The sequence below is a fragment of the Trypanosoma conorhini genome (assembly GCF_003719485.1).
Source record: "Trypanosoma conorhini strain 025E chromosome Unknown Tco_14.4_contig_00390, whole genome shotgun sequence".
Taxonomy (NCBI): Eukaryota; Euglenozoa; class Kinetoplastea; order Trypanosomatida; family Trypanosomatidae; genus Trypanosoma; species Trypanosoma conorhini.
This window is the reverse complement of record NW_021704480.1, coordinates 1-10549: the sequence shown is the minus strand read 5'-3', so window position 1 is coordinate 10549 and position 10549 is coordinate 1. Positions and strand designations below refer to the sequence as shown.

At 61.4% G+C, this 10549-nt stretch overlaps 5 protein-coding genes across 5 annotated transcripts in view, besides 13 other annotated features; all 5 read left to right on the top strand.

The window, feature by feature from the left end:
* The window catches only part of Tco025E_06086 (uncharacterized protein), a gene marked incomplete at both ends in the record, with an annotated part of 1512 nt that extends 1252 nt beyond the window's left edge, over positions 1-260 (top strand). Inside the window, one exon of the mRNA XM_029372975.1 lies at positions 1-260. This exon is cut by the window's left edge and continues 1252 nt beyond it. Coding sequence (XP_029226901.1) covers positions 1-260 — 260 coding nt within the window.
* Positions 261-294: 34 nt separating this feature from the next.
* Positions 295-1614, top strand: Tco025E_06085 (uncharacterized protein; the record flags this gene model as incomplete). The annotated part of the gene is made up of 1 exon (XM_029372974.1): positions 295-1614. One exon carries the CDS (start codon positions 295-297, stop codon positions 1612-1614), a length of 1320 nt encoding a protein of 439 aa, XP_029226900.1.
* Positions 1615-1786: 172 nt separating this feature from the next.
* Positions 1787-1809: a microsatellite.
* Positions 1810-2851: 1042 nt separating this feature from the next.
* Positions 2852-2903: a sequence feature (GA-rich).
* Positions 2904-3027: 124 nt separating this feature from the next.
* Positions 3028-3052: a microsatellite.
* Positions 3053-3076: 24 nt separating this feature from the next.
* On the top strand, positions 3077-4426 carry Tco025E_06084 (transcription factor jumonji, jmjC domain-containing protein; the record flags this gene model as incomplete). Its single annotated transcript, XM_029372973.1, has 1 exon — positions 3077-4426. One exon carries the CDS (start codon positions 3077-3079, stop codon positions 4424-4426), a length of 1350 nt encoding a protein of 449 aa, XP_029226899.1.
* Positions 4427-4474: 48 nt separating this feature from the next.
* Positions 4475-4514: a microsatellite.
* A 158-nt stretch (positions 4515-4672) lies between these two features.
* Positions 4673-4727: a sequence feature (GA-rich).
* Positions 4728-5035: 308 nt separating this feature from the next.
* Positions 5036-7780, top strand: Tco025E_06083 (uncharacterized protein; the record flags this gene model as incomplete). The annotated part of the gene is made up of 1 exon (XM_029372972.1): positions 5036-7780. The coding sequence occupies one exon, from the start codon at positions 5036-5038 to the stop codon at positions 7778-7780; it is 2745 nt and encodes a 914-aa protein (XP_029226898.1).
* Positions 7781-7929: 149 nt separating this feature from the next.
* Positions 7930-7954: a microsatellite.
* Positions 7955-8084: 130 nt separating this feature from the next.
* Positions 8085-8106: a microsatellite.
* A 158-nt stretch (positions 8107-8264) lies between these two features.
* Positions 8265-8297: a microsatellite.
* Positions 8298-8836: 539 nt separating this feature from the next.
* Tco025E_06082 (uncharacterized protein) lies at positions 8837-9859 on the top strand (the record flags this gene model as incomplete). The annotated part of the gene is made up of 1 exon (XM_029372971.1): positions 8837-9859. The coding sequence occupies one exon, from the start codon at positions 8837-8839 to the stop codon at positions 9857-9859; it is 1023 nt and encodes a 340-aa protein (XP_029226897.1).
* Positions 9860-9905: 46 nt separating this feature from the next.
* Positions 9906-9924: a microsatellite.
* Positions 9925-10059: 135 nt separating this feature from the next.
* Positions 10060-10102: a microsatellite.
* Positions 10103-10238: 136 nt separating this feature from the next.
* Positions 10239-10275: a sequence feature (A-rich).
* Positions 10276-10329: 54 nt separating this feature from the next.
* Positions 10330-10371: a sequence feature (A-rich).
* A 105-nt stretch (positions 10372-10476) lies between these two features.
* Positions 10477-10533: a microsatellite.
* Positions 10534-10549: the final 16 nt, after the last annotated feature.

Sequence of the window (10549 nt, the reverse complement as noted above, 5' to 3'; positions counted from 1 at the left end):
ATCATCGTTCTCACCACCAGGGAACTGCGCCTGCACAGCTTCGAGACGGGGACGTGCGGCTTCGCCGTGCCGCTGTGGCCGGACCGAAGCCCCAACTCGTGCCCGGTGAACTCAACCTCGTCCCCGCTCGCCGCGAGCGTTCCTTTGCCCGCGGCAAAGTTCCAGCAGCTGAACCTTGGCGACTCTGCCGCCGCCGCCGCCGCCGCCTCCGACTCCTCCACGGCGTCCACCACGCGTTTCGTTGCGCCACTCGACATTGACTACAGTAAAAAGTGTGTCGCATTCCGCAGCTCCATGGTTGGATTCAGTCTGGTCCGCTATGATGCGGAGTCGTCCTTTTCGAATAGGGTGAATGCGGAGTGGCTGGCAACGGTGCCGGTGGCCCACGAACACGCACTCGCCTCGCTGGCGATGGATCTCAACGGCGACCTGAGAAGCGGCGGCGGCAGCAGCAGCGGCAGCAGCAGCGCCGTGTCGGGAGCGCTTCGGTGGCACATTGCAACCTGCAGTGAACGTGCGACCATTATCCGTGTTTGGCGCTACTGCGAAAGGGGCGCGGCATCCCCCACTGTGGCGGATCCGGCCGCGTCCGCCCCGTCGCCCTCTGCCGAGGCGGAGTCCAAGAGCGGCATGGATGATTCTGGTGACGGCAGGAAACTTCCCGGCTATTTTGTGAAAATTCGGGAAGTCCGGAATGCGTCGCTGCCAACGCCCATCTTTCAAATGCGTTTTCTTGGGGAGGCCTTCCTCTTCTGCATAGCGTGGAACACCCTGAAGGTTTTCTTTGTGGGCGAGCAGGAGCAACCCCGGCCGTACGACGTTAGCACGAAGGACCCAAGCAAGGTCGGTCGGGCGAAAAACTCCCACTCGACGCTGCACCGCCTCGGCTTGGTTTCCGCGTACTTCAACTCCGAGTGGGCCGCCTGCGAGTCTCCACTGCCGCTGGCGGACGACGCCTTCCTCCCCAGGTGGGTGGAAACGACATCGGGGGAGCTGCGGCAGCATCTGCTGCGTGGCACCGGCTCCAGCTGCCGTGTCGCAGACGGCGACGCCGCGGGGCCCCGCGGCCGTGCCGAGCTGGAGAGCTCCGCCTCTCACTCCTCGCTCAACGGCACACGGCGCTCTCAACTGACGCCGAAAATCGCCCCGGCGCGTGCAGCCCCGTCGCTGAGCAAGTCGCAGGAGTATAGTGGCATATTACGCCGGTACGTCTCACAGGTGGCACCGATCGTCGGGGGTGCGGGTCGGGCTGCACGGCTGTACTGGGGATATACTGGCGAGAGCAATGAGGGGGCGGCGAGTCGCGTGAACGAGGTGAGCCGTGCTTCTTCACAAAGGCGCGACTACGCCACGATGACCGAGGTCGCGCAGTCGCTTGTGGTGTGGTGGGAGCAGCCTGCCTACTTGCAGGTGGAATACATGACGAAGGCCCTGCTGCGTGCCCACACCGCCGCCAGCGAGGTGCTTCCGAGTCGCTTCAAGTGTTCTCACCCGACCGAGTTGTACTGCGTGACGTGCGACGGGAGCGCCGTCAGCTTCGAATTTGACCCCGTCACCGGCACAATTGAGTGCAGCAGAGCCATCGCCGTTTCCCCAAGTGAGGAATGCATGTAGATATTGGCAGTAATGCGTGTGGCAAGGGAGCTGGACAATTGGGGGAGGGGAAGTATTAAAACCAAAAGAAACAAAAAAAAAGTTGCTTTCCCCCTTTGGACTAAGGCGTGCTGGCTGTTATTGCTGCTGAGGCTTCTTTGCGGCGCTATACTGCTTTATCTACTTTCCGTTGATATATATATATATATATATTATGTCTTTGCTCTTGATGTTATCGGTCGATGTGTATACTGGGTTTGGACCGCCCACAAAGTACTGGAACTAGCGTGCCGAGGTAGACATATATGCATATATTTATATTTATAGTTATGATGTCTGTGAATGCTTGCGCCACATACAACAGTGCATCCGCACATAAATATATGTTTTGCGCATATGGTTGTGTACGTAAGTTTGCTGCACTCAGTGTGGTGGAGCGTATGACGCGGTACGGGAGGTAGTGGGGAGGGGGGGTGCGTGGGAGAAGGCGACGGAACCTGGCAAACAACAATAGCAAAAACATCTTTGTGTAATAAACGGCGCGTTGAGATGGGATGTTTTTTGTTTTCCCTTGGTTCTGGTCCCACGTTGTGCGTGGAGTGATAGAGGCTAAGAGGTTTGGTGGTGCCGAGGGTGGTTTTGTTTTGTTTTGTTCTTGGCGACTGCGATGACCGCTTTTATTGTCGAGGAGTTGTTTTTTGCTTGCTTTTTTTTTCCTTTGGCCTTCTTTGCCCCCACGCTCTTCTTGGCATTGCCAAAGGGGAAAGTGGCGGCGGCGGTGGTGCTGGACGCATAAGGCGCAGCACGGAGGGGTATACGCATGCAGGGAGGAGGCAAGATACGAGGGAAGGGGAGAGCGCGGGTTGTACTCAGCGGGGGATGCCGCTTTATTTACTTTTTTTTGTTTTGATTCGCCCTGTGGCGACTGCGTGCCGTTGTTCCCCTGCCGAGTCAAAAAAAAAAAAGAGAGACAAACGCAACCGAAAAGGGGAAAAATAGTGTGATGTGTGCGTGTGTGTGTCTTTGTGAGTGCTTGTTGTGCGCAGGTGTGAAGTAAAAACACCGTGTGTGTCGTGCCGCCGCTGCTGATGTTTTGGTGGTGGCGGTGGTGTTTTTGTTTTCCTCTTCTTTGTGTGTGTGTGTGTGTGTGTGAGTTTCTTTTCAAGTCTGAGGCAACGGGAAGGGAATTGCCTCGTTGTTTCTCTGCGTGTTGAGTTTTGTCTCGGTGTTGGTGTTGCTTCGCCGCTCCCCCGCATCGTCTTTGTTTGTTTGTTGTTTCTTTTTCTTTCATGTTATTCGTCTTTCTTTCTGTTGTTGTTGGGTTTTCGTCTTGTCCCGTGGGCCACGACTCACCCGCGTCTTCTGTCCGCCCATTCGTCACCGCCTGCTTTTCCCGCCTTCTGCTTCTTCTTTGCGTGTGTGTGTGGGTGTGGGGAGAGAGGAGAGAAGAGAAGAGGAGGAGGTGGGGGGGGGAGCAGGCAGGATGTCGCACGCTGCTGGGGAGCCGCGACCCGCAACTGTCGCCGAGGCCTTCGCGAACACCGCGAGAGCCCTGGATCAGTTTAGCATTGAGCGGATACGTGTGGAGGGGCTCAGCCGCAGTTCCCGCAGCGGCACGCGGGGCGAGCGTGAGGCGGAGCAGGAGGAGGTTCGCACGCTCACGGAGCAGGCGTTCATGCGGGAGTTCGTCTTCCAGTCCCGCCCGTGCGTGATTGTGGGGGCGCTGGAGGACTGGCCCGCCATGCGGCGCTGGCGCGATGACGCGTACCTCTTTGACTTGGATGGGCACTTTGCGCGTGGGCGGCAGGGCACGGCGGAGGCGGCCGCCCCGCCAAAGGACGATGCGGACGCCTTGGCGGATGCCAGCGGCCCCCGCCCGCGTGAGCGCGAGGCGACGGACGACGTGAGGCGAGTGACGGTCGCCCTGACGCCGAACGGGCGCGCCGATGCGGTGACGTACGTGACGCACCGAGGCGCCCCAAAGGCAGAGGCGGACGCGAGTTCTGCGGAGGACGCCGTGGTGACGGAAAAGCTCTTTATGTGCGCCGCAGAGGTTCGCGCGACGTTGCCGGAGTTGTACCAGCTTCTCTGCGCGAACCCGGCGCACCCGCCGGTGCGGCCCGTCTTTGTTGACCTGCGCCGCCCCGCGCCCGTGGTTGCCTACGCGCAGATGCAAAACAACTGCCTCGAGGTGGAGTATCAGCACCTCCACGGCGACATCAGCACCGCGCTCGACCGCTTCGGGGAGCGCGTGTTTGGCGGCCCGCACGAGGCGGCAAACGTGTGGTTCGGCACCCCCGCCTCCGTCTCCTCCATGCACCAGGACTGGGTGGAGAACCTCTACGCGGTGGTGCGTGGGGTGAAGGAGTTCATTCTCATCCCACCGTGGGAGGGCGCGTTTGTGCCGAAGCCGGAGCTGCCCTCCGCGGCATTTGCCGTGCGGCGCGAGGACGGCGAGGGCGGCGAGGGCGGCGAGGGCGGCTACGCCTTTGCGGGGGCGCCTGTGCGGGATGGCCTGACGGTGCCGTGGATGGACGTGGAGTTCACGCCGGCCGCCGTGGAGGATGCCGCGCTCCTGCCAGCCAACCTGCGCGAGCGGCTGCACCCGCTCGTGGCGTACGTGCAGCCGGGGGAGGTGCTGTACCTCCCCGCCATGTGGCTGCACCGCGTGGCGCAGCACGCCGACGAGGACGACCGGCGTGCGAGGGAAAATCCCCCGGCCGACGCGCAGAGGCCCCCGTTGCCGTTGATCGCCGCGGTGAACTACTGGTACGAGATGAACTTTACAAACCCCGCTGTTGTCATGCTGCGTGAGTTTGGCCTCCTGCTCTGAGCGGGGCGTAGGAGAGGCGTGCGAGCACGCCGCATGGCGGAGACGTTTAAAAGCAAAAGTAAACAAAACGAAAAGGCGAAAAAGAAAAAAGGTGGGGTCCCCCTTTGTAACGTAATTTAGCGAAGAGGTGGGTGGAGTGAGCCGGCGGAGATCGGCGTGCGGAACGCCATGCAGAAATCACGGCGATGCCCCCGTCCCTCTCTTTGTGTCCATGTGTAGGTGTGTGAGGACCCTTCACCTTCACCTTCTCTCTCTCTCTATTTCTATCTGCCTTTATGTCTTTCTCTCTCCCTCTGTCTCTTTGGCGGGTGAAGGAAGCGTCGCGAGAAGCAGCGGGAGGGAGGAGGCAACGACGTCGCCGTCCGCCGGGAAGCAAAGGCAGAGTGGTGGCAGGTAAACGTGAGCGGCGGGGAGGGGGGGAGTAGAGGAAACGAAAGGAGGCAGAAGGAAAAAAATAAAAAATAAAACGTTTCCCCGTCGTTGGGGAGCGGCAGGGCAGGGCGCTTCGCTACAGGCTCGCAGCGGCGAAGAGAAGGTCGGCAGTTGGGGGGGGGGGGGCAACAGGCACACACAAACACACACGCGGAGCTGCGGCGGCGCGGCCAGTCCATGACTGAGCGTTCTCTCATGATCCGCCACGCGCTGGCGGGGCGCTACTTCGCCGTCGGCATGGACTTTCCCAGCGCGAGGGTGTTTGACGTGGCGACGGGGGCGCTCGCGGCGGTGGTGGAGGTGCCGCCACGGAGTCGCGCGTCGCTTGCGGTGGTGTCGCTGACGGCGCTGGCGCTGGGCACCGTTGCGGCGCCCCAGACCGCCGAGGAGGAAGAAGAAGAAAAGGCGAAAAGTTTGGTGGGCGTCTCCGGCGCCTGCCACGCGGCGGTGGGGCTGAGCAACGGCACGGTGCTGCTGCACAACGTGACGAAGGACGAACTCGTGCAACACCTCGCCGTGTCTGACACGCAGCAGGCGATCACGGCGGCTGTGTTCTGTGGCCACTACTTATTCTGCGTCGCGGCGAACCGCGCGCTCTGCGTCGTCGACTGCCTGCGTGGCGAGACGGTGGCCGCCCACCTGCGTTTGCAGCACGACGTGGGCGCCATCGCGGTCGTGGCGTCTGCAGGGCAGGACACGCCACACGGCGTGCCCGCGACCGGGTCTGCGTTCCTCGTCTTTGTATCGGGGCCCACCAACGCCGTGTACACGCTTTTCCTCGGCGCCGGCGCCGCCCAACGCGCGGGGGCGACGATGGAGCGGCTGGTGACTTTTGCGTCGCAGGCCTCCCGCGCCGACTTTGCGTGGATGGGGGGCAGCCGGCAGCAGCCCGTGGTGGTTACCGCCAGCGCCCAGGAGGGCGTGGTGCGGGTGTGGGATGCACGCCCCACCGTCGGCAGCCAAACGGCGGCGTCGCGCTGCCGCCGCAGTCTCCTCTGTGGCCAGCGCATTCTGGAGGTCTCCGTGCACGACCCTGCGACCCCGCACGACGGCGCGGACAGCCGCCGTAACGGCGTTAACACGGCTGGAGAGGCCTTCGTTGTCGCCACCACCTTCACCGGCGCGGTGCTTGTGTGGAACCTTGGCAGCGCGCTGCTGTCGTCTGTGGCGGATCCGGTTCCGACGCCGCCGACGCTCCGCATTGTCTCAAAGGAGGCCTCTGCACGACTGCTTTTTGGCGCCTTCATGCAGAGTGAGGCGGGGGCGCCTCCACCGCTGCTGGTGCTGCGAGGCCGCTTCGCGGTGCCCCATTTTGAGGCGCTGGACCTGCACGAGGCGGCGCGGAAGGCGTCCACCGCGTCGTCCGCGGCCGCAGCCGCCTCCGTGTTTGTGGAGGACGGCGCCGTCTACGTGATGCCGACGGGGGCGGAGGCGGAGAAGGGCGGCGGGATTGACGCCGTGCACGCCGACATGGAGGTGCTGGACCACGCCTGGGCCACGCACTGCCGCCAGCAGCAACAGCTGCTCCGCCTCGCCGCCCGTGCCACCTACACGCCCTCGGAGGGCTTTGTCGCGCCGGTGCCAGTTCACGCGAAGAGCGTGAAGGACCTCCCGCAGAAGAGCCTGACGCTGGAGCAGCGCCTGAAGCAGCTGTCACTTGCATCAAAGGCACCCTCGCAACAGCAGCAGCAGCAGCAGCAGCAGCAGCAAGAACAACATGCTCTGGGGCTTGCGACGGTTCCGCTCTACCAGGCGCTTCATGCCGGTGACGCGTCGGCCGTGATGGAGCTCCTTACCGTCGCCTCACGATCTGCGGCGGACATCCGCGCAACGGTGATGGGGCTTCAGCTGCCGTACTGTCTGCAGCTGCTGCAGATTCTCACGCAACGCGTGCGCGGGGCCAACTCTCGCTCCCCCCTGTTTGACTGGATAGACGCCATTGTCCACTACCGCGGCGTCGAGATGTACCAGGCGCAGCAGCTATTCAAAGAACAACGGCGGCAGGAGCAGGAGCAGGCAGGGAGGCAAAATGCGTCTTCGGAAAGTAGTAACCAAGGCGTCGAGGGGCCGCCGCCGCCAGCGACAGTCTCCGCGTCTGCGGCGTCCACGGCAAAGCCCTCACCACCAAAGGACTTTGTTGCGCCTCTGCTGCACCAGTATAGGAAACTGACGGCCCTCTATGACCCGCTGGCGGCGATGTACGGTCGGCTCTCCATCTTCAAGTCCGTCCGTCCATCGGAGCGAGGCGCGTTCGCGAACTCCGACGCCGGCATCATCTTCCCTGCGATGTTCACGGAGATTCGCTGCGCCGGCGGCGAGTACCGCGCGCTGCGGGTGCGGAGCAAACACGACCCCCACTCCAGGAAGAACAAAAAGCGCGGGGCCATGGCGCTGCTGCGCAAAGCGCAACGCCTGGCCGCCGCCGAGGCGGGGGCGGAGGCGGCAAACAAAAAACACGCCGGCGGTGGGAGCGACGACGACGAGGAGCTCGACATGCACGCGCTGGAGCGGATGGACCTGGACGAGGAAGACGCCAGCGGGGCGGAGGCGGCGGAGGCGGCGCCAGCGGAGATGATCGCGGAGGCGGACCGCGGCTCCTCCTACGGCGTCGACGCCTCCACGCACAGCAGCGAGGCGGAGTTTGACGCGGCGAGCGACGACGACGTCAACTCCGCGGCGAGCAGCGAGGAGGAGGACGAAGACGACAGCAGCGGCAGCGGTAGCGGTAGCAGCGTCGTTTCCGACACGTTGGACGCCGAGGCCGGTGCCGAGACCGACGACGACGACGACGAAGACGAGTACGACGAGGCGGAGGAGGCCGCGGGCGGCATGGGCGACGACATGGCGGAGCTGCTGCGGGCGCAGGGCGAGGAGGACCAGCTCGAGGGGCGGCGACACAAGCGGGTAAGGACGGACCACTGAAGTCTCACGCCGCGGCGACGAGGCGCGTGCACGCACCGCATGCTTGTTTATTAAGGGGAAGAAGGAGGAGGGGCAGAAGGAAAAAAAAACAAAGCGCTTTTTAAACGAAACACATCGCACGCGCAAGTAAAAAAAAACGCAAAAAAAAAAGGAAGGAGGAGGAGGAGGAGGGGGTGAATACACACCGTACACGCACGCATGTAGTGGCCCGCAATTGTGGGAAGGGCGGAGGCGCGAGCGTGGGAGAAGTCGCCTCTCTGCGAGGAGCCTGCGGGCGGCGTCTCCTGCAATGCGGTCGTGCATGCAACAACAACAAAAACAACAACGGAGGAGTGTGCCACGTAAGCGGTTAACTGTGCGAGCCAATAAAGAGGCCAAGCGTAAAGAAGTGCCACAAACAAAACGGGGTTGCTGTTCCTTTTCTCCTCGCTGCCAGCCACAGTGCGTTTGATCCGCATCTGCGCAGCAGGGATTGGCCTTCGCGTCTGTTTCTTTCTTTCTTTTCTTTTCTTTTTTCACCGGTTCTCTTTCCCTTCTAAACGAGAAAAATTAATTGGGTGGTTTGCCGCCATTGCGTTACGTCGCCGCTGTGCACCTCAACCTGAGCCCATCCTCACACACACACGAATCGCAGGCAAAGGGAATAATAGTAAACGAAAATAAAGAATCATATTTGTATTTAAAAAAAAGAAAAGAAAAAAAGTAGGGGCCTGCGTTGTCCTGCAGCAAAACAAGGAAAGAGAAAAAAAGCTAAGAAATACACGCGAAGGAGCATTAGGCAACGAAAGCAAAAGGGCGCGCCCAGCAGCAAAAGCAGCCGCTCATCCGTGGCCCACGCATATATATTATATTATATTGAGGCCCTCTTGCTGCCCCGGGTTTTGCATTTCTTGGCACGCGTGATTGCTGCTGCGGCTCCGTTGTTGTCACAGCAGCAGACGTATCGCATCGCAGGTGGCTGTGCCTAGCATTGCGTGCGTGCGAGCAGGGCGGCAGAGGTTTTCTTCCGTTTTTTTTTTGCTTGGTTGGTTGTGCATCTGACTCGGGCCGCGGCAAATGGTTCGCTCCGTGTTTTGGCGGCGGCGCAGCGGCATGCAGGGAGTTGTGGAGAGCCACTTCTGGAGCCTCACGCGGTACCGCATAGGCCGGCGCTTTCTGGGCCTCGACTACGCCGACAATGTCATCTTCTTCCCCGCGTACCGAAAGAAGACTTGGGGCGGGTGGGCCGCCGTCACCCTCGGCGCGACGAACGCGAGTTACATGACAAACGACACCTCCGCCGTGAACGTGCTGGAGGACGGCTACCCGCTGCACCTGCGGGCGAGCACGAAGTTGCAGGCCTTCATCTCGCAGGAGCGGAATGTCTGGCAGCGGCGGAGGGAGGAGGCGATTGCGCGGCGCGCGGCGGCGCTTGCCACGGGGGCCGCCGCCGCCTCTAGCGCGCGGAACGCCCCTGGCACGAATGACCGCGCCGCGGCGAACGCCGGGGAGGACGCAGAGAAGGTGGCCGCGGCGCAGGACTACGACGAGCAACACTTCCGTGACGCGATTATCATCAAGTGCAGCTCACCGGGCTTCGCCCAGCGCCACCTGCGGCTGAGCCGCTTGACCACCATCTTGTACAAGGCGGTGTACTTTTACATTTGGGGGGTTGCCATCTCCATCATTGTGCAGGCGTACCTGCTGTTCCGGGGCTGGCTGAACCCCCCGGCGCGCGAGGGGCTGAAGAACCTCGAGAGCCACGTGCTGCACATCCCGAAGCTTCTCTTCGGCCTCTGCGTCTCTGGGTTTGCGTGGCTGGCGCAGCAGGTGCAGCCGCTGGTGGATCCGCTTTTCAAGGTGCTTGAGGAAAAATTTCCGCAGGTCAACTGGAGCGCTGCCTCACCAAAGGCGATTGCAACGAAGGCGCACCAGCTGGCAGGGAACGACGACGCGGCGCAGCAGTTGGCAGCCCAGGAGGGGGCGAGGGTCGCGGCAAGGAAGGCGGCGCAAGGAGAGGCAGAGGTGGAGCGTCGGGCGTGGTGGAGGCGGGCGTTTATTGTCCTCTTCTGCCTCTTCTCCATTCTTTGCGTGATCTAAAGGAGAAGCGCGGGCCGACACACGGAGGAAGTGAAGAAGAAAAAACGAGAGAGAGAGAGAGAGAGCAGTTGAGGCTCTCAAGCGGTACAATGGCGGTGTGCGTCGAACTATGGAGCGGCTCGGAGAGAGCAGGGGTGAAGGCGGAAGACGAATATAAAGTGCGCTGCAAAAGAGAGAGAGAAGGTGTAGATTGCTATTGCTGAATGTATGTATGTACGTGTACGTGTGTGTGTATGTGTGTGTTTGCCAGGGGCGCGAAGGAAGTGTAGAACGAACGAATCCTCTTCTCCCACCACCGCCGCCTCAGCTCCTCTTCCGCACGCGTATACGTGTCCTGTTGCACCTCAGCTGCCGCCGCCACCACCGCCACGACTCGTCGTTTTTTTTTATGTTCTTTTTTTTTTCCTTTTCTTTTTGTGTGTTAATTCTTCGTGGCGGTGCTTGCCACGTTGCTGCTTTGCTTTGTCTCTTTGGTTTTTGTTTTGTGTTTGTGCTGTTGTTGTTGTGGTTGTTTCCCACCCGCTCCCCCGCTTCCTCGGCGTTTGTGTGCGTGAGTCGTGTGCGGTTGCCGCCGCCATCTGCTGCGCGGCGCAGCCGGTGGCGGGCGACGCACACGCACACAAACAAGACAAGACAAAACAAAACAAAAAGAAAACGAAGAAAAGAAAAGAAAAAGCAGAGGCGGGAGAA